This window comes from Meles meles, chromosome 18 (genome assembly GCF_922984935.1).
Source record: "Meles meles chromosome 18, mMelMel3.1 paternal haplotype, whole genome shotgun sequence".
Lineage (NCBI taxonomy): Eukaryota > Metazoa > Chordata > Mammalia > Carnivora > Mustelidae > Meles > Meles meles.
The window spans coordinates 25,361,888-25,382,895 of NC_060083.1; the positions used below are offsets into that span (position 1 = coordinate 25,361,888).

The 21,008-nt window shown below is 56.9% G+C and overlaps 3 protein-coding genes across 4 annotated transcripts in view; 2 read left to right on the top strand and 1 right to left on the bottom strand.

Moving 5' to 3' along the window:
- Positions 1-7,410, bottom strand: part of RTN4RL1 (reticulon 4 receptor like 1) — a 70,695-nt gene extending 63,285 nt beyond the window's left edge. The window contains exon 1 of the mRNA XM_045986673.1: positions 6,920-7,410. Coding sequence (XP_045842629.1) covers positions 6,920-6,932 — 13 coding nt within the window. The 5' untranslated portion in view covers positions 6,933-7,410. The remainder of the gene's footprint in view (positions 1-6,919) is intronic.
- A 248-nt stretch (positions 7,411-7,658) lies between these two features.
- On the top strand, positions 7,659-20,224 carry DPH1 (diphthamide biosynthesis 1). Of its 2 annotated transcripts, none has more exons than XM_045986352.1 (14): positions 7,659-8,033; positions 10,931-11,027; positions 12,773-12,925; positions 13,048-13,111; positions 14,777-14,898; positions 15,324-15,481; positions 15,610-15,731; positions 17,257-17,325; positions 17,727-17,883; positions 18,014-18,117; positions 18,640-18,718; positions 18,990-19,130; positions 19,311-19,412; positions 20,088-20,224. In XM_045986352.1, the coding sequence occupies exons 2-13, from the start codon at positions 10,967-10,969 to the stop codon at positions 19,392-19,394; spliced, it is 1,314 nt and encodes a 437-aa protein (XP_045842308.1). In that variant the 5' UTR covers positions 7,659-8,033; positions 10,931-10,966; the 3' UTR covers positions 19,395-19,412; positions 20,088-20,224. The 2 variants fall into 2 exon arrangements, with proteins under 2 accessions (XP_045842308.1, XP_045842309.1); XM_045986353.1 differs by having other exon boundaries at positions 7,660-8,033; positions 18,017-18,117.
- Positions 19,463-20,795, top strand: OVCA2 (OVCA2 serine hydrolase domain containing). Its single transcript, XM_045986354.1, has 2 exons — positions 19,463-19,766; positions 20,088-20,795. The coding sequence occupies exons 1-2, from the start codon at positions 19,583-19,585 to the stop codon at positions 20,585-20,587; spliced, it is 684 nt and encodes a 227-aa protein (XP_045842310.1). The 5' UTR covers positions 19,463-19,582; the 3' UTR covers positions 20,588-20,795.
- Positions 20,796-21,008: the final 213 nt, after the last annotated feature.

The window sequence follows — 21,008 nt, forward strand, 5'->3', positions numbered from 1 at the left end:
TTTTAGAGGCAGAAGCAAACTTTCACACCATCTCAGTGGGCTGTGAGTTGGGAGCCTAGCTTTTTTCCTGACTTGGGGAAGACTTCTGCTCAATTTCCTTTTTTTTTTTTTTTTAAGATTTTATTTATTTATTTGACAGAGAGAGAGCACAAGCAAGGGGAGAGGCAGAGGCAGAAGGAGAGGCAGAGGGAGAGGCAGGCTTCTGGCAGAGCAGGAAGTCCAGTGTGGGACTCGATCCCAGGACCCTGGAACCATTACCTGAGCCAAAGGCAGACACCCAACCAACTGAGCCACCCGGGTGCCCCAAATTCTGCTCAATTTCCTGCAGCCCCACCCTGACGACGCTGCCACAGCCCTCTGGAATCAGCCCAGGAAGCTGCCAAGAGACCCCTCTGCAGGGTCTGCTCTGGCCCATTCCCTAGAGCCCACCCCTGCCCACCGCTGCGGGCAGAGCCACACACCAACTCATCAAGCTTGGCTCCCAGCTTTGCTAGCTCGTGGTGCAGAGCGCACCGGCCCACTCATTCCTGGAGGCCCCCCACTGACGAGCTCACCAGCCCACTGACGCCATGCCGCAAGGAGCAGGAGGTGGGGCACACGCACTTGGGGTGCCCCACTCTACAACAAGGGGCTTCAGGCACGCACACTTCCAGGGCCTGTTGCATGCTTGCCAGGTGTGTTTCTACAAATGTGCGCGCGCGCGCACACACTCACACACACATGCACCGTATTGTGCCAACCCTCTTGCCATGCCAGCACGGAGGCTGTTTGCTGTTTTGGATCCCAGCTTTGCTGACTGATGAGACAATGATCACAGGCTCAGAAGCCCCGGCTTATCTGTGAGATCAGACCCCCGAGTCACCGTGGTGGGGGTACCTCCTTGCTCAGAGGTGGGAGTGTGCCTTTCTACCTCCCAAGACCACCTAGACTCTAGGCCTTAACTCTTTTTTCTTTCTTTTCCAAACCCTAGGGAAAACTGGCCTCTGGAATTCAACCATGGCCGGAAGGGGGCAGAATTCCCTTCTGGAGGACAGGTCTGAGCTCTGCCGTTACAGTCCTGCTAACAAACTAGGGCTGGGTCATGGGAGCACCACCCCAGGGGTAAGGGGGAGAACTCCAGAGGTGGGGGGCAGGTATGGGTGGAGGGACCCGCTTCATCCAGCTTCAGCCACCCCATATCCTGGGGCTGTTGCTCTCCACACAAGCACCTGCCAGTCTGGGGTGCAGCTTTGTGAAGAGCAGGATGTGTGGGAGCTGGGGGCTCCCCTAGCCCAGAAGAGCAACATAGGGGGAAGGACCAGCCCCCAAATAAACCACGTCCCAGTCTTTCTCAAGGGCCTGAAAGCTGGAGGATGGGCTGGCCCACTGTCCCATCTCTGCAGTGAAGAAACCAGAGCAGGAGGGGAGGAGGCAGGAAGTGAGGGTGTGTCTGCCCAGATGCAGAGGTGGGGTAGGGAAGAAGAGGACAGGTGAGACCCTGGGGTCCTAGAGCCGCAGGGTCCCAGACAGAGACGCTCCTGGAGGTGCAGCAGAAGGGGAGCGCACATGGGAGCGACCAGAGCCAGAGCGCTCTGTAACAAGATACAAATGATTCAGCACCCCGCAAAACAAATGTCATGTAAATTCAAGGCAGATGGGCATGTGAGACAGTGGAGTTTAGGGGTTAAGAGAGCAAGCAAGCGAAAGAGTGTGGCGGCAGACGGATCGGGGATTGCATTCTGACTCAACAGTGTGCCAGCCGTGTGACCCAGGGCAAGGGACTTCATTTGTCTGTGCCTCAGTTTCCGTTATCTGTAGAGCAGGGACAAGTACAGACTGACCTCAAAGGGTGACCGCAGAGATGACAGGACATAAGGTATGGAGTACACTTAGCTTGGCGCATCGGTAATTAATTATAAGCAGGTATTGGTAGTCCACGGACGGTGACTGGCACGAGTGGGTCCTTGCTGCCCCTGTCTCCAGCGAGCGTCCATACCACCTCCTGGTGGGCTCAACCAGGCATGCTCAGAGATGCGACATGGCTTGGCTTTGCCCTAGTGATGGACACCAAGTCAGGGTGCCTCCTCTACCCAGTTCAAGGCATCCAGGGAGGTCCCTGCTCTTGGACCCCCAACCTTGGAACTGATGTCTTGCTAGGTGTTGTCCCAGGCCTGGGAAGTCCCTTCACCCTGAAGTCCCTGCCCCACTCCTCTTTCGGACTCACCTCTAGCCAGGGTGGCCTGGCCAGCGCACCCCGAGAAAGAGCTGCTTCCGGCATTCTGCGCGGAGGTCCTGCCTTCTGCCGTCCCTGGAGGCTCTGTTCCCGTTTCGCCAGCTATTTTGCTTCCTTGGCCATCTGTTCCCTCCCTGTCATCTCCTCTCTGCTTTCACCTTAACCACTACTTTGCTGCAGATGGTACCAAACAGATCCGTTCTTGACATCCTTCACGATGCCTGCCCCCTCCTTCTCCTCTCCAGCAAGTGAACTTCTGCTCTGTCCTTTTTCAGGCTGTGACTCCAAAGCTTAGAGCTGGATTCACCCCCACAAGCCTCCCTCCTCAGTCCCATCTGCTTTCAACTCGGCCACAGGTCAGGGGACAGACACCTACCCTTTCCCCTGCCTTTTCCTCTTCCTAATGAGACTTCCCCCTTTTCAGACTTGGCCAAGAACCTTCTCCTGGTGTCAAGTCCACCGTCTGCTCCACTTACCTACCTGGTGTTCACAAATAGTGCCCTTGAACCCCGCAGAGGGCTTGGGATCGGTGGCCTGAGACAGAGACCAGAAACTCCGGGCTACCTTCCCGCAGTGCAGGAGCCCGTGTGCCCACGCTGGGAGTTTGGGCCCTGAACGGTTTCTCTGTAGAAGATGGGCCTGAGCAGTGCAGCGAGGACTTGGCCGCATATCGGCGTGATGGGAATCGAACCAAAACACATTTGCTATGTGGTCTGAGCTTACAAGGGAAACAGTGCACTGCTTGCCTTGCTTTTATTCTGGCCCCTGGTGAGAAAATGTATGTATGGGCTTTATTGGGCAACTCTGCTTCTCCTCTTCTCTTGGTGTGTCCTGGTGCTCCCCTAAAATTCCTCCTCTCGGCTTCTCTCTTCTGGCATAAGAACCAGGAGCTTTGAGGAAAGCAGCAGTCCAGAGGCTCCCAATGAAAGAAGCGGTGTTTGATGACACTGGTCCCACCAGGCTGCATTCTCTGGGTAGGGCACAGTTAGGCGGGGAAGACTGAAATTTTGTTTCTGCGCTAGGATTAGGGATAAAAAAAGCCTCACATCTCAACCCTCCTGAGCAGGGCTCTTGTACTTCCCCTTTATACACAGCCTCTGCAGCAGGAAGAAGAGTGTCTTGGCTGTCCATGGAATATTCCTCCCTTCTCCACTGGAGCTAAAGAGGACCATGAAACGGACCGCTCCAAGAGGAGGGGCCTGTTGTCACCTGGCCACCTGAAGACTCTCAGGTCACCTAGGGAATCTCTGGATTCAAATCCACCAAGCACTGACGACCCCACGGTCCCTTCCTCCCGCTGCCTCCCCTTCACACAAAGGAGACCCACTCCAGCCACCAGGCCAGTCCATCTGGCTATGGAAACCAAAAGAACAAAAATGCTTCTTACTGGATTGCAGGCCTTAATCTAGCTCTTGCTGAATTATTCAGGGATGGCATTAACTTATAAATGAGTGTGTTTGACTGATTTTGTGGTTGATGTACAGATAAATTCTAATGAAAGACAGCTACAAGATTTTAAATTATTAATTAGACTGCCACTTAACAAAGCCTATTTGGCACTCTATTTCCTTGCTTAACAAGACAAAAACTTTAAGGATAGGTTCAGTATTAACCCAGAGGCTGTTGATTTGCATTCTGTTTTTATAGCTCTAAAAATGAAAACCATAGATCCTGACCTTAAGCAGGCCACTTCTGGCGAAGCAAAATCCCCAACAGGCTGCCCTTTCTTCTTGGATGGTGCTGGGGGGCTCCAGGCCTGGCTTGCCCTGCCTGCCTCTCATCTCTGACCAGAGGCTTGCTTTTTATATCCCTGGTTCTGCCAGGGTAGGCCAGGAGACGGAAAAGAGGGCAGGCAGCTGCTGAAGCCTTCAGCTCCCAGCACCGTCAGCAGCAGGATCCACTGAGGGCTCAGGCTGTTCTGGTTCACAGAGGTGCGGCTGTGGCCGGTAGAGTCCTTTCATTAAGAGACACAAGGCAGCACTCCTCCCCTCCAATTCCTAAAACGTCCTGCCAGGGACGTTGTACTTGCTGTACTAGTCCTTGCTGTACTAGGACAACCAGAAATCAGAGCGATGACCCTCATGATCACAGCCTACACTCACTCTGCCCAGACCACTGAGCCTCCTCACTCCACAAAGCACTCCATTGTCAAGACCATGAGCCCAGCCCTTTGCAGAAAAGTTAGAGGGTTTTTCTCGTCCACCTTACCTCCAGGATCTCGGGATGGCTGCTCTTTTTTCAAATCCAAATCGAGACTATGAAACTCTCTCAGGTCCAGGAGTCCACTCACAGGACTCTGCCCCTGATGGGCAGGGAAATTGCAATGAACATCTGAACCCATCCCTGTAACATTTTTTTGCTCGGAGCTTTTGGGAACAATTTGGGAAACAGAAACTTCAATGGCCACCTCCCTTGGCATGAGCCTTGGACATACCTTTGGCTTTGAGCACACACCTAGAATCCACACAGAGTATTTGAGTGTCCTGTATATGTGTGTAAAAGAAACAAGTCCTACAGATCAGGACCAGGGGCCGAGACAGAAGACTGTCCAGCAAAGGAGCAAAAATAAAGTCCTTTGTCCACACAATGTCCCAGCAGCAGGCTGTAGGCCACTGGAGCTCGGCCGAGCCCAGCAAAGGGCTTTTCTGCTCTGTTTTCCTCTGGCCAATCCAAGTGGTGAACCCCCATGACTGCCAAGCCTCCAGTAGCCACCTCTTAAACAGGCTAAGTGAGTCTCCTCCACCAGGAGAGGCCCCCAGAATGCACTGGGCTCATCCCGGGTTGGGTCTCTGGCTAGTGAGGATGGGAGAGAAAGGCTCCTGGAGTCCCCCTGGGCACTTAAGTCATGTAAATAAAGTACCTGGGCTGTTCTCTGGCTCATTTTTAACTACAAACTGCCAAAAGACAAGAGACCAAAAGGGAAATGGGATGTCAATTCCCTTCTATTATCTCCATCTCAGACCCAGCAACCCAGCTATGGCAGCCTCTTAAAACTGCCTATAGGAAGCCTTAGGCACCAGGGCAAGTGTGCACACTCCAGGCCCAAGCTTCTCAGACCCGGGCCTCAGCTCAGTTTTGTAAAGATCACCCTCTGTGTGCAGGCACTGACCACCACGGCCAGCTGCTGAAAGGGCTTTAAGTCCCGTTCTGCAGGGCTTTTCCAGAACCGGGGTGTATCAGTGAAGAGGTTTCTCCAACCAGCCAGAGAGACTTTTCCCCACACCACAGGAAAAGGTAGGCAGCGTCCCCCACCCCCCTCCAGCCTCCCCGCCCTGCCCTGACCCACGTGGAAGACACAAGTCACACACAAGTTTGTGGTTATTGACACGACGGGGCAACCGAGGCTCCCCGGTAGGCCTGAGCCAGCCGGGACCACCACACAGCCTTTACTGCTTCTAGAGAAAGCGCGGTTTCTTCCCCAACCTGTCCCACCTGCTTGTGGGGTCTCTCTCCTGACCACCACATCTGCTCCTCTCCACCCATCTTGAGGCTTCGCTTTCCATTCTTCCGCCACCTCCCCCTGCCCGTTTTCTCCTTCCCCATCCTACTGTGAGGTCAGAATCCTGTGCTTACGACACCTCGGTCTGTTGCCATGGAAACAGGGGCGGATTAAGGCAGGAGCGCGGAGCGCAGGGATCAGGGCCCTTAGCTACCTGAGCTCTCGCCTTAGCCGGCTCCCACAGGGCCCGGGCAGCCAGACGCAGCCGCCGCGGCTTGCGGGCCACTCGGCCCGGCCCAGAAACGATAGGGTCCCGACGGAGCGCCGCAGCTCGCCCAGACCAGGGAGGGGAGGGAGGCAGACGCAGAGGCCGGGGCAGCTGGAGACCGGGTTTGCGGGCTCCCGGCGTGGTCACCTGCCCTCCCTGGGCCCCGGGGACAGCTCCCCGCGCGGCAGCCACGTGGGGGCGCGGCGGGACTTCCCCAGCACCCGCGCCAACTTTGCAGCGCTCTGCAATGAGCCGGGCTGCGGGGGAAAGGCGGGCCAGGGGGAGGGTGGTTGTGGTTAGGTGGTCGCGGGGCCAGCTCTCCTCAAGTTGAGCCTGGCACCTGCCGCGCACGGAGCGGGTACGGTCCCCGCCTTCCCATCTCGCTGCTCCAGGCATAAGGAAAGTTTGAAGAATAGGACGGCAGGCGCTAGCCACCTCCCCTGGGCTGCTGGGTGCCCAGAGCCCGTCCCTGAGGACCAAAGCAGGACTGCAGGGAAGGTGCCCACGTCCCGGCCCCGCCTGAGAAGCGAGGGCGCGCAGTGAGCGCCCGGGCGGCGCGGGGACTGACCGCTGGCCGCCCTGGAGCCCGGGCCGAACCCGGCCCCGCCAAAGCGGCAGAACTGGCAGCATGTGCCCACGCAGCGGAAGGAGCCTACGACTGCAAAACTTTATAATGGCAAAGCAAAGGTCCCAGAAGGCCGGCTCCCCTTCCATCATGGGTAGCTCACAATGGTCTCGAAATGACCTCGCCGAGCCAGATCCCTAGGCCTGGCCGCTTGATCCATGGCGCAAATCCCGTGTCTCGCAACCGGCCGCCGGCAGGGGCTGAGTTCCAGCAGCAAACCCTCCGCAGGTGCGTCCCAGCAAAGCCCGCCAGCCCGCCAGCCGCTGCTTCCCGGGCCAGGAGCTCGGGCGCCGGAGAGCGCTCGGGTGGCTCCCGGGCTCGAGGCTCGGCCGCGTGTGCACTCAACTCCAACTTGCCCCTTCCGCTCCAACTCACCTTTTCGAAGCATGTTGGCCGCGGGGCCGCCACTCGGAGGTCGGCCTAGGCGCGCTCCCTGCCGGAGTCAGGATTCAAATCCTTGGGCGCCGGCTACAGCTAATCCGAGCGCGTCGAGGCGGGGGCAAGCCGGGGATCCGCTTGTGCCCGGCAGCCCGGCCCCTCAGGGGCATGGTGAACCCGAGCCCAGCGCCGAGGGCACCGGCGCCCACTAGCAACCGCGGCTCTGCCTGGCAGCCCGGCGCGCTCGTTCAGCCCCGGGACAAGCGGCTTGCTCCGCGGAGCCGGCGGCCTGCTTCTGCAGCCCCGAGCTCTTTGCAGGCGGTTTTGAGAGGGGACGCCGCCCCCCGGCCGCCCGGCCGCCGGGTCGCGGCCCCCTCCTCTCCGCCCCCTCGGGCAGCCGCCGCCGCGGCTGCTGCAAAAGGGCGCTCGCACGCACCCCCGAGCTCCGGGGAAAGCGCCCGGCGCGCGTTTGCAGGACCCAGCGATCGGCCGAGCGGGGCGCCTCCCTTCCTCCCCCACCCCCCGGCTTTCCCCACCTTTTCTCCTCCCTCCCTCCCTCCCTCGCTCGCTAGCTCCCTCCCTCTCGCTCCGCTCCCCGCCCCCGCTCACGGAGCGCCTCCCATACAAAATTTATGAAAGTGCTCTCAGCTCGCGGTGCCGAGCTCCGTCCTATTCCCAGGGCAGCGGCGCTCAGCCGCGCGGCGCCGCCTCCCGAGGTGTTTTCGCTGCGCCCGCCCCTAGGGACGATCCTTGGCCCGCGTCTGTCCAAGTACCTGCCCCAGGCCCTGGGCGGCCGTCGGGCCACTCGAAAGCCCCTTCTCGGCCCCGCGGGCTTCCCGGAGCTCGCGCCCGCAGCCCAACCCCCGTCCGCTCGCCCTTCGCGGCTGGAGGTCACAGAGAGGAGAGGCTGGAAGCGTGCGCTCTGCCCACCGGCTGGGACGGGAGGACTGCCACCCAGAGACCCCGATCACAAGTCTGCACCCCTGCCCATATCCTCTCTAGGCGACTTCGCTTCCTTCTTGGAGGCTCGACGGCTCCTCCCCGCCCAGGACAGCTCCGGGAAACCCAGCCGCCTCGCAACCCGCGTCCCAGGATACTATTCTTTTGGGGGGTAGGTGTGGCGCGCCCCCAGACTGGTCTAGTCCACGCAGCAAGCATTCAGGGAGGCCCAGTTCCAAATTCTAGAGTGAGGGAGGGACCAGTGTGGGGCTCAGGTGGGCTATCCCCGCCTGGGGGGGGGGGGTGTCCCCGATCTCCTTCGGTCTACACCGACCGCGCCCAGGGCTTCCAGGAAAATGGAGGAGGCACCGCCTAGAAAGCAGGTCCCGCAGGGGGCCAGTTGGGCTAATAAGGTTCAGGCCAGGCGAGATCCTGGGTGGAGGCGGCACCCCCTACTGGCCTGGGATAAGAGGGGTCCTGGGAAAGGAAGAAGAGGGGGCTAAGTCACTCATTCAAACAGCATTTACTGAGGGTCAATTCGTGGGGCATTACTATTCCTAGAGATTCAGCCAGTGAAAAAGACAAGGTCCCTGCGTTCAATGGCACCAAGGCTCTGGGTTTCCACCAACTACATAGGCATGTAACCACAAGAGCTTAGGGCACAGTTGGGGAAGAAAGACCCACAAGGCATCTTAGAATGTGACAGGAGGAGAAAGAAAGTGTTGGGGGGCTCTGCTAGCTCTGTGAGGGGAGTGAAGGTGAAGGATGATCAAGGAAGCCTTCATCAAAGGGATGCCATTTAGGTTGGGGCTTGAGGGCTGAGTTATCAGTCTGAGAAGGAAAAAGGGCATTCCAGGCAGGAGAAAAGGTACACAGGCTTGAAGGTGAAAAAGTAACCTTGTTCTGATGATTAAGAAGATTGGTCCATCTTGGGATGGAACTGGAGTTGGGGTATTCTCTCTCTTAGCCTTGACCAGCTGCAGGGCTGGACTTGGCCCCACACCCTGCCAGGCATTAAAGCTTGTCTCAAGGCCCTGGGCTCTCCATGAGCGAACTGAGGCCCAGTGAGGTTGAACAACTTGCTCCATATCATAAAGCAGATCGGTGCCAAAGTGTAGGCCTTAATCGGGGTCTGCTAATCCTCCTTCCCGCCCCCTGAGCTGCCTCCCCATGACCCCCCTGCCCCACAAACTCCAGCATCTCAGACGAAGTTGGCTGGGGCTGGGCGTGAGTGTGAGAAGCACAGTTATTTCGGGCCTCAGGAGGGCTGGGTGCTGCTTTGGAGTCCAGCCAGGGGGTGGGGGTGACTAGAGGCGGGTGTTGTGGTATAATGTGGGAGTGCGCTGTGCCCGCCTTCTTGTCAGGCAGTAATTACTCAGCCTGCTGAGTAACTCAGGCAGGGAGACCCCCCACCAACAGATGGAGGTGTTCTTGGCCCAAGCTGAAAGACAGCCCCCAATGTCCTTCACTGCAGTTACCTTAGGAGACATGCTCGCATCTGCCCTTGATGTCTAGTTCCCCTAGACATCACCTGGTTTCCTAATGGGTGCTAGGGCAGCTCATTCAGGACAAGAGGCTATGGGGCGATGTAAGAGGGTGAGGGCCTTCAATCATCCACAGGCCCCATTCTGCCCAGAGAAAGGCTCCAAGGGATGTGGGATCTGCTAGGGAAATGCCACTACTCTCCTGGAGTCAATCTCCCCCACCCCCGTGGATCTCACAGCTGCAGCCAGAGTTAAAGTTGTCCTCGGGCTGGGCCTTAGTGTCCTGAAGGGGGAGGGGCTGAACTCAGGGGATCCCTGGAATTGAGATCTTGCACCTTGGGAGTCCAAAGAACCCAGGGGAGATGGGAAATTCATGCTGAGCTCTTATCAAGGCAAGAGGGGTATTCCTGGGACCCATATTGGCCACAGCCTGGTCCAAAGCTATGACTGTCCTAAGAGTATCAGTCAGTGGCCTGGGGGGCAGAGCACTGACCCCTTCTGGTCCTCCCCTTGGCTGCTCAGTCTCAGCCAGCCCATACATCCTTTCTCTCTGGGCAGCTACCCAGGCAGGTCTGTCCCTGGCTGCTTGTTTTTCACTTCTCCCTGTACCTTAATTAGGAGTTTCCAAGCAAGGAGGGCCTCCAGGGGAGCCCCAGGCCACAGAGCTACCTTAAAGAGCCAGCTGTGCTCACATCACCACCTCTGAGAGAGGAAGGTGGTGCCAGAGGGCTGGATAGGCAAACAGCCCTGGGGGACTATTGCTGTATGGGGCAAGACCTTGCTAAGGGCCAGTCCTGCAGGTACTCTGATCTTCCAAAGGTCAAGGCCATCTCACTGGCTGCTTATGCCTTCCCTTTGGGATCCCAGGAGCCCAGGCCTGATCAAGAGAAAGGCTATCTAGACCTGAGAGGCAGCCGAGGCAGGGAAAAGGGTAGATTGGTTTAGGCGACTGGATTCCTTGGACTGCTCCCCGCACCCCCAAGCCCTGCCCCAGGAAAGCACCCTCTGGCTGGGGCCTTCCCTTGGTAGCAGTTTTTCACATGGGAAACCTTCCAGCATTCTGCACTGTTGGTCCTAAAGGTAAGGGCACCCTGGCGCTCCAAAAACCCCAGGACTCAGCTTGGAGCTGGGCTGATGGGAGCTGAGTTCTGTCTTGTTTGGGCAGTGGGGTCCTCTGAGGTATGGAATTTGGCTCTACCTACAGGGCCTCCACTGCTTACCAGGAGGGGAGACTGAGAGGAGCAAAAGGGATACGGGGCGGTGGCGGGGGTGGTGTCCCATCACAAGACTTGGTCCACAGAATTTGGGCAGGGAGTCGGCAAAAGGGGAGCACTGGTCCGGGAGTTCCAGGTCTGGAAAACCGGGAGCGGAGGAGCAGTCTGGAACGTCGAGAGGGTGTAACTGCAATTGGTACTGGACTGCTAGGGGAGGCGGAGAGCCCGGCCCCTGCGGGCTTGGGGGCGGGGTGGGGACCGCGGTAGCCCCACCCCTACGGTCTCCTTCCTGGTCCCCGCCCAGCAAATCCCCGCCCCTCGCTTGCGACCGGCGGTCGATCGCAAGGTCTGAGTTCTCGGCATTCTTCTAGCGCTGCCTTTTTGGTCTCCATGTGGACAGGCCAGTGATGGCGGCGCTGGCGGAGTCCGGGACGGCGGAGCCGGGCAGCCGAAACGGCACTGGTAGAGGTGGGTGCTACTACGCTGCGGCCTCCGGACCTCGCATCGCGAGTCAGGGCTCCCAAGTCAGGGACAGCACCTTCCCCCGCTAACAGCGGCGGCCTTTCTCCGCCAGACCCGGAGGGCCCCGCCGTCACTTGCTCCGGCGGCTTTCGCTGGAGCGCCGAGGGACCAGTTTTCCTTTTGCAGCCTTAGGGCGCGATCCGGAGCAGCTCTTCCTAGGAGCTTGTAATCCTCAAGCCGGAAACGCTGCCCGCTCCCTTGCCTTGGCTGGTACGGGAGGAGTCACGGATAAAGCGGACCCGATGGGGAAGGAAAGAGCCAGGCGCGCTGCAGCGGCCATTCCACAAGTGGGCCCTCGGGGAATGCCTCCAGGAAAGAGGCACAGGGTTTCATTCACCCGGCACTTACTGAGTGCTTACTGACTGCGAGGCCTCTGCTGGGTGCTGGGACTACACAACAGCCTTGCCCTCAGGGCTCTCGTCTACCCGGGAATACTGATGTAAACATAAGATCACAGACACGTGATAAAGGAGGAGGCGCCTACTAGTCCCGAGGACAAACTGAGCTACTAAAACCAGCAGCTCCTACATCCCAACGACCACAGGGGACTTGCCCTGTCAGAGGAGCTTCTGTGAGGGGCCCAGGATTCTGGGCTGTTTGTTCCAAGGTCTTTGAAACAAATGAACAAAAACTATGGCCGTGGTAACATTCAAATATGGTCTCACGATCCCAGCCTGCCATGCTAATTCTCCACCGCACCATCATCAACTACCATCATCTGCCCACAGGCAGAGAGTGAAGGGTTCTGTCTGGGAGGATCCCTCCCATGGTAGTAAAGGGCCCTAGCAGAAGTCCTGGCACAAAGTGCAGGTGCAATAAATATTTGTTCAGTAAATTAATTTCTTGTTAACTTATCACATTCCCAAACTCTCCTGAAGAGATAATAGGGTTGAGCTAAGCTGAATTGTGGGGAATAGGAAGCAAATTAAGGGTTGCAGCTTTGCTAATGGGCTACAGTGTTTTCTCCTTTAATCAAGTTGTAATTTGTATACCTGCATTTGCCCCTGCTAGACTACTAGCCCCTAAAGGGTGGAGTCACTTCTCTATCCTTACCTGTTTGCCTGCAGTCCTAACTAGAGTGTGTTCTTTTATTTTTCCTGCGGTGGAACAGTGAGACTAAGGAAGCTGTTAAGTCAGTTAAATGTTTGGTTTTTATTTCCCTTTTAAACGAGGAGAGGGAAGAGTGTAGAGATTCACCACTGTAGACAGAGTCAGTGGGACTTGAGTAAAGAGGGCAGTCTTTTAAGTCAGTACTTAATAAGTTTGCTTATAGACAGCATATCTAGGACCTCAGAACTTCAAAGTGTTCTCAGGGACTTGGATGAGGGGTTGGGCACGGGGGAGGACGTTTTCCCAGACTGCTGGGCTCTTGGGTTTTCCTCAGAGTTGTTCTTTACCAAGGAGCCGTTGTTTGGACTCAGTTCAGTCCCCAAAGGTAAGGGATGGGGTTTACCTAACTCAGGGGCTCAAATCTTTGATTCCCAGTAATCTCTCAACATGGAGGCTAATTATGCAGATCTCTTTCAGGCTTAATGGGTTGTCTTTCCAGCTTCAGAATGGACTCAGTGAGGAAGAAAGCTGAGCCAAGCCCCTTGGCATCTGGGTTCTGGGCCTGAAACTTGGGTGATGTTAAGGACTTAACTGGTTCTCTTTTAGGCCAGGTGCCAACTCAGTCCTTTCATTTGTCCTAGGTCGAGCCCCTAGGGGCCGCTTGGCCAATCAGATCCCCCCTGAGATCCTGAACAACCCCCAGCTGCAGGCAGCCATTCAGGTCCTGCCTTCCAACTATAACTTTGAGATTCCCAAGACCATCTGGAGGATTCAGCAGGCCCAGGCCAAAAAGGGTGAGCCCCCAAGTTTTGAGATGGAGTATGGGTGAAGAGGTTGCCTGGCTCTGTCAGGGACAGTATTCCCATCCCAGGATTTTCCTAGACCTCTGCTCTCATGTCATCGCTCTGTCTTTCAGTGGCCTTGCAAATGCCTGAGGGCCTTCTCCTCTTTGCCTGCACCATTGTGGATATCTTGGAAAGGTGAGGCTTGGGGCACTGAAGAAGAAGCTAAGCCAAGACCTTCCCCATGCCCATTATATCTCTTCCTATTGACATTTTTTCCTTCTGGACCTTGGCCTTACCCTGCCCCCTTCCACAAGCATACATGCACAAGGGGAAAAAGTCAAAACTAAACTCCCAGCCTGCTGAGATCCCAGCCTGTCTGGCTTGTCTTGTCTGTATAAATCTCTTTTTCCTCTAAAATATTTAAGTGGGGGAGGGGGTGCAGCAGGGGAGTGGGGAGATGAGTTGTTTCCAGTATCTTCAAAGCTGGGCCTAGAGCAGGTGGTGGGCCTGAGGAGGAACTTAAGAATCCTCAGAGCTGACCTGGAATGAGTTGGGTTGTCAGCATCAGGTCTAGCCAAGGGGAACCTTTTTCTCCCACACACTTGGGGGAACAGGGCAAGGAGGGGCTTGGTGGGGGAGAAGTGTCTAGGAGACGGTATTCAGTTCCTCTCCCCTCTCTGTTTAAGTTTCTTCCTTACAATGAGCCATCCTGGGGCTGGGGGTGGGGAGTTCTCAGCCATCTGGAACCAGCACAGGAACAGGGAGGGAGAATGGGGAAAGGGGAGGTCATCTCGTGATGGGAACCTCCCACTTCCCTGCTGCTGCCCTCCCCCACTCCGCTTCTCATCCACTGCCACAGACTCACTTCCCAGCTCCCACCCTCTTGCCCCTTGGGGATGCTCTCTGGGGCTCAGGCCAATTTGCATACATTTTAATCTATAAAAAATTAAGTGCTCTGGCTGACTCAGACGCCTGGGCTGCATTTTAAGGAGTTGAATAATCTGCTTCTGTGCACAGACTGATTTGGGGAAGGGGGAGGAGGAGCGGCTGCTGACTGACAGCAGCTCAGCTTTCCCCAGCCCACCTCCAGGAGAGAGATGGGGAGACCCTAGTTGCCAAGCCAGGCCCTATGGCCCAGGGGTGCATCTCTCAAGGAAGAGCTGGTCCTCTAGCACCATGCCCCTGGTGAATTTGGGGAGTGCGGGGTCTTCCCCACCCACCCCTGTCCCCCAGTGATTCAGGCCTGGCAGCAGATCCTATGGCAATGTGTTGGCCAGAGCCCACTCTTTCTGACGCATGAGGTGTGTGGGTGGTGCCATGTGCTATGGGGGAGCCGTTCGTGGGTCCCCCCCACCCTGGGTGCAGAGGGCCCTAACTAAGGGTGGGGAGGTAGCAGGGGGTCTGGGTGACAGGGAGGCTGTGTGTATCCCTACACGCATACCCACGCACGCTGCAGCGTCAAAGCATGGGAGTGGGCGCCTCTGCATGTGTGTGCATGCTCCTTGCTCTGGGGGATGAGCCAGGGCGTCAGAGCCCCCGTATCCGACCCTGTGTCTGCCCAGCTGAGGGGTGGGGTCCTTCTTGAAGTCTGGGCTTGGATGAAGAAACCTGGGTGCTACAGAGACCATCCTCATACCGCTCCAGTTCCAGGAGCTGCTGCCAGGACCGGGGGATGTGGCAGCTGGGCCCCTCCTACTCTTTGTTGGCAGAAGTGGCAGCTGCCAGCCCCAGTGAGAGGGGCTGCCTCTCCCAGGGAGAGGAGCTGGGCCCTGAGATATCCTCACAGGGGTAGGTCTCTCTCCCACCTCACCCTGGTGTCACCGTCTCGTTGTCCCCCTCCACGTTCCCTCCCCTGCACAGGTTCACAGAGGCCGAAGTGATGGTGATGGGCGATGTGACCTATGGGGCTTGCTGTGTGGATGACTTTACGGCCAGGGCCCTGGGAGCTGACTTCCTGGTGCACTATGGCCACAGCTGCCTGGGTATGGTGGGCAGGGATCCTGGCAGGGAGGCAGGGAGGCAGGACTGCGTGCTAATTCCCCCATCACGGTGCCTTCTTGTCCTGCTTGCAGGCAGGAGGTCCCTCCCAGTTTCTGGGATGGCTTTGGCCTTCCTGCTCTGCAGGTGGATCTTTCCTTTGGGTTTGGTTGCCTTGGAAACAACGTTGCTGTCCCAGATGTGGGTGTTTGAAAGGCTGTTGGTGGTAGAGCCCCGGCCGAGGGGTGGAAAAGGAGCTTCTAAGGGAACCTATCACTGTGTCCCTCCCCTCCCCCCCCCCCCTCCTGCTCACTCCTTGTATCCCTAGGCTGAAGCCACTGGTCCTGGCTGCTCAGAGACCTTGGCCCAGGCAGGCCCCCTGCGCCTCTGGCCTTCCAAAACAGTCTCCTGAATTCTTTTCTCTTCCCAGTTCCCATGGACACCTCGGCCCGAGACTTCCGGGTACTGTATGTCTTTGTGGACATCCGGATAGATACTACCCACTTCCTGGATTCTATCCGCCTCACCTTTCCCCCAGCTACTTCCCTTGCCCTGGTCAGCACCATTCAGTTTGTGTCGACCTTGCAGGTAAGTGAACAGATAGGCATCCAGCCTCCGGGCTCTTCCTGGGGCCCATGTTAGGTGCTCCGGCTGGTCCTCTGGCCCTGGCTCTCCCTCCTCACCCACTTGCTTCCCTTCCCTCCTCATTCCTCCAGGCAGCTGCCCAGGAGCTGAGAGCTGAGTACCGTGTGAGTGTCCCACAGTGCAAGCCCCTGTCCCCTGGAGAGATCCTGGGCTGCACGGCTCCCCAGCTGCCCAGAGAGGTGGAGGCTGTTGTGTAAGTGAAAGATGAGGGGCCAGTTGGAGAGACATAAGAAATGCACTTAGAAGGGATCGGGAGGTTCATTGTGTAGGAAAGGAAGCTGAGTCTCAAGCTCTTTTTTAACTGTTTGCTCAAGGTCACCCTGCAAAAGGGGGACCGAATAGGGTTGCAGGTGGCCTGTCTCCCTCTCAGGTGCTCTGTCCACCATGTAAGAGGCTATGCCCAGGCTGGGGCAGGAATCAGAGGGCTTCATGGGGTGGGGAGTGGGGGTGAGGGTGGGCTAGAATTGGTGGGAATATAATTGGAGAAGATGGATGGGCACGCCCAGACTGCAGCCCCGTTAATTTAGCATCCGGACAGCTAACAAGCAGGAGCAGCATGTCTCCTGCCGCCTAATTATTTTAGGTAATGGAAATGCTTAATGTTGTGTGAATGCAGCCAGCCTCAGAGCCCATAGCTCCCCCGGCTGGGACTAGGGAGGGGAGCGCCATTCCTAGCTAATGGCAGGGAAAGCGGGAGGGGCACTCCCCTGACTCAGCCCCGCCTCTGGGGCTGTAGATGCTGGTCCCACAGGGCCTGCTGCTCCCACGCAGGACAGCCCTGCTCCCGAAGGGGCATTGCCCCTCTGCCTGTGCCCACATGATTCTGAGCCTGTAGGTGCCTACCACTGGGGGCTTCAAGGTGTTGTGTTGGAGGGAGAGACACCCTGAATGTGGGGCATTCATCACAAAGATCAGTGTGGTCTCCAAGAAGGAACTGCATTCGTGATTGTCCTCTATGCTCTGCCTTCTCTGTGGACTGGGAAGCTCCTTTTAGGGATAGGCTTGATAGAGCCTGGTGGTTAAGCCTAGAGACAAGTCCTAGATCTACTGCTTAATAGCTGTGTGACTGGGCAAATTCCTTAACATCCCTGAACAGCAGCTGTATCTATTGTAAAATGGGGATACCCTAGGTACCTCGGAGGACTGTTTGAGGGTCTGAGTGTGAAGTCCTACATGGCAAGTTCTTATTCCGGGCCTTGGTGCACAGAAGACACAAATCCAGTAAAGAGTAGTTGTTACAACTCAGTAAGAGGACCTGAGAGCCAGTTTGGGGAGAGAGAGCCATTGTAGACCCTGAAACTTCATTTACAACATCGATGACATGTTGAACCCTATTTGCCATGTCTGTGTTGAGCTAGGTAAGGAACTGTCCCGACATCTCCAAGGTAGGATCTCTAGAGCCCTGAGCAGCCTTCCCGTGGCCATGGCTGCCCTTTTACCCTTCCCCCAGAAGTCTGGGGTGAGGAGCAGTTCTCAGATTCTGCATTACATAACTAGAAGGGCCTTATTCTCATCCAGTTCAAACTCCTTATTTTGCACATGAGAAAACCAAGGCCTCAGGAGGCGGAATGTTGACTTAGGCCAGTGTGTCCCCCCCCCCCCCCCCCCAGCAGCAGCACATTCAGCCAGGAGCTCAGTCTGGACCTCCAAGCCAGCGCCCACCTTTTCTGCTGCCTCACCGTACCCCACATGTATCATCCCCTGTCTGTCTGCTGCAGATATCTTGGAGACGGCCGTTTCCATCTGGAGTCTGTCATGATTGCCAACCCTGGTGTCCCCGCTTACCGGTATGGGCTGAGCTGGGCTGACCAGCTAGGGAGAGGGTGGGATTTCCCTGCCACTGAAGCCCTCAACTGGCCGAAACATCCTCATTCCCTGGCCCCTTGAGAGCCAACAGCTCTAAGCACCCAAGGTACTTGGGTCCTGAATCCGGGCATCAGACCCAGAGCTGCTGCTGCGCAGTACCCACCCACCCCACACTGGGATTCATACCGAGATTCTAAACCCCCCTCCTACTTTTGCCTGCTCCAGCTGTGGGACTGAGCTTTCTAATGACGATCTCTGCTCTCTTCCTAATTACCTGCATGGAGCGTAAAGATTCAGGAGACCAAGGGACTGGATCAGGGAGCTGTGGGTACAACAGGTACCCTGAGTGGCTGTCACCATAACCTTTATAGCTTCTTTTCAGATATGACCCATACAGCAAAGTCCTATCCAGAGAACACTATGACCACCAGCGCATGCAAGCCAACCGCCAAGAAGCCATAGCCACAGCCCGCTCAGCTAAATCCTGGGGCCTTATCCTGGGCACTTTGGGCCGCCAGGGCAGCCCCAAAATTCTGGAGGTCAGAGGGCTTGGGATGGCCTCTGGAGGAGGGGACTGATTAGAAACTCAGCTGGGACAATTAGTAGACTTAAGGGATTTTGACTTGGTTGCTTGACCACGGTGACCTGAGCTTGGCCTCCGTCTTCCAGCAGCACCTGGAATCTCGGCTCCAAGCCTTAGGACTTCCCTTCCTGAGGCTGTTGCTCTCTGAGATCTTCCCCAGCAAGCTTAACCTACTTCCTGAAGTGGATGTGTAAGTTTCCTCACCTTACCTCTCTAGCGATGACTCTAAGGAAGCTTCCTTAGATCAGTGTCCTGCTCAGCACATATTGAAGGCTGGAGTGTGGGGATTGCTTCCATGAATGTTCATGGTTACAGAGCCCTCATTCAGCAGGGGCTGCTCTTGGCTAGGGGTCTCACCCATTTCAGTTTGGGGGCTCACAGGCAACTGTAACATCACAGTCATTCTTTTGAGGGGTGGTTGGCATCTGCAGTGTACTGGAACTAAACTAAATTTGATTCTGGAGATAAGATCACAGATAAGCTGCCCAGGCCCTGCCCTCAGAGAGCTCGCAGAGGGCTCTCTCAGGAAACGAGAAAATCAACAGCTATAGTGTTATTCTGAACGGTAGTACGTGACTGTCTTTACTCTAGAATTAATAGTAAGCATTCATTGGGTGTGTTGGGGACAAGTCATGTTTTTCAGCATGCTGCCCAGGGGAGGACCACCTTCCCCACCCCCACCCTTGGGTCTGACCTTCCCTTCCCTTCCCAGGTGGGTGCAGGTAGCATGTCCGCGCCTTTCCATTGATTGGGGCACAGCCTTCCCCAAGCCACTGCTGACACCCTATGAGGTAACCCTGCGTTTTGAAAATACCTGAGAGAGAGTGGGCTTTGCACCTGGTTCTGTCCAGGGAGGGATCTGCAGTGGGGTGGGCAGCACTTATTACAGCTGACTCATTTCTTAGCTGTGTGGCCTTGGGCAAGTCCCTTAACCTGTCAGAGCCTCACATTTCCTTTCTGTGGTATGGGGACAATAGGACCTCCACAGGCCATCGTGAAGATTGAATTAATTAATCCTGCCCAGAAAAAGTTGGCAGTTGTTGTCCGGGTGTCCTCCCCTAGGCAGTGGTGGCCCTGAGGGACATTTCCTGGCAGCAGCCCTACCCTATGGACTTCTACGCCGGCAGCTCCTTGGGGCCGTGGACAGTCAACCACGGACGGAACCGGCCCCCCCAGGCTCTGAGCCCGCTGGCATTGGAGAAGGTAGGCCTAGACTTGCAAGCTGGGAGGAGAGAGACCAAAGGCGCGGCCTCGCCTGGCCGCCTCCCTAGCGACGCGAGTCGAGGTCGCCGCCGTGAGGCCGCTACGGGAAATGCACGGGAGTAGGGTGGAGGACTTCGCAGAATGGAGACCCTGAGCAGAGTCTGCCATCCTCCGATGCAGGAGAAGTCCGCGCAGCCCTCTCCAGACGCGGCTTGCGACGGCTGTAGCTGCGGAGACGAAAAGGGAGCAACGAGCGCTCGTTGAGCCCTTCCTTGGTCTCAGGTATCCGCCCCTGCTTGGGCCACGCCTTACCACCTCCGGTTGTTATGGGAACACCCCGCTCGCGCAGAGGCCCGCCTTCGGGGTGGGGCCGGCATTTGGTCCCACCCCTCGCGTATTCGATTTCCGCTCGGGGAAAGGCTGTTTCCGGTCCCTGGCGCTTGCCTGGCAAAATGGCGGCGCGGCCACCGCTGAGGGTGTTAGCCCTGGCCGGCTTCCGGCAGAGCGAGCGGGGCTTCCGCGAGAAGACGGGAGCGCTGAGGAAGGCGCTGCGGGGCCGCGCCGAACTCGTGTGCCTCAGCGGCCCGCACCTGGTCGCGGATGCTGCGGGCCCCGAGGGCGCCGGGCCGGACTCCGGTGAGACGGGCCGTGTCCGGGAAATGCAGTCTGAGTCTTTTATCTGGCCTCGTTTCCGTAACTCCTTTCAGCATACCCCCACGCCACCTGCTCACCTCTTTCCTCTTCATTTCTTCCATCCCAGCCTCCCAGGCCTCCACCATGATCAGGCTTCCCTGCCTTGCCATGCCACTCTGCTCTCCACCTCATTACCCCCAGATTCTCATCTTCGGCCGCCTCTTCGCTAGTTGTCAGCCCCAACCCACCCTCCCTCCCGTTTTCATTTCTCATGCCCTAGATACTCGCTTGCCCTAACCCCATCCTTTCCCCATATCGCTGTAGAGCCCTGCCTTCCGGAGGAGCAGCCCCGAGGTTGGTGGTTTTCAGAACAGGAGGCAGACGTTTTCAACGCCCTGAGCCAGTCCACAGTATGCAGAGGTCTGGAGGAAGCCTTGGGAACCGTGGCACAGGCAGTGAAGAAACTGGGGCCTTTTGATGGGCTCCTTGGTTTCAGCCAGGGGGCCGCGCTGGCAGCCGTCGTGTGTGCCCTTGGCCAAGCTGGCGATCCCCGCTTCCCCTTGCCAAGATTTATCATCCTGGTATCTGGTTTCTGTCCCCGAGGCCTTGGACTCAAGGAACCCATCCTGGAGTGCCCCTTGTTACTGCCTTCACTACACGTTTTTGGGGACACTGACTGCGTCATCCCCTCTGAGGAAAGTATGCAGCTGGCCAGCCGATTCACCGGAGCCGTCACCCTCATCCACTCCGGTGGCCACTTCATTCCAGCAGCTGCGTCCCAGCGTCAGGCCTACCTCAAGTTCTTGGACCAGTTTGCAGCCTGAAAGATGAACAAATGGCTCTGCCCCTACTTTCCCCACCCCGACATGACCTCGGGGCAGCCTCTGTAATCCAGTCGGGAAATCCTTTCCCCCCCACCTCCCCTGGGAGCTCAGCTGCTGTCAGTGTTCCTCATCATCACCAATTAAGAGACAAGTATCAATTCTGAGACTCAGCTTATTCTAAGCCCAGCTATACACTCAAGAAAAAAGGGATCAGTCCAGTTTAAAAAAATAAAAAAAATTTAAAAAATTAAAAAAAAAAAAAGGATCAGAAGGCCTTAGCGGAGCTTGGCATCTGCTACTGAAACATGAAAAAGGCCAGTGGACCCCTGGATAAGTGGAGGGTGAAATGGGAACGTGGGGGCTGATGCCGCTGTGACTGCTGCGTAATAAAGTGCTGGTGGCAATTTTGAGCATCTTTTTT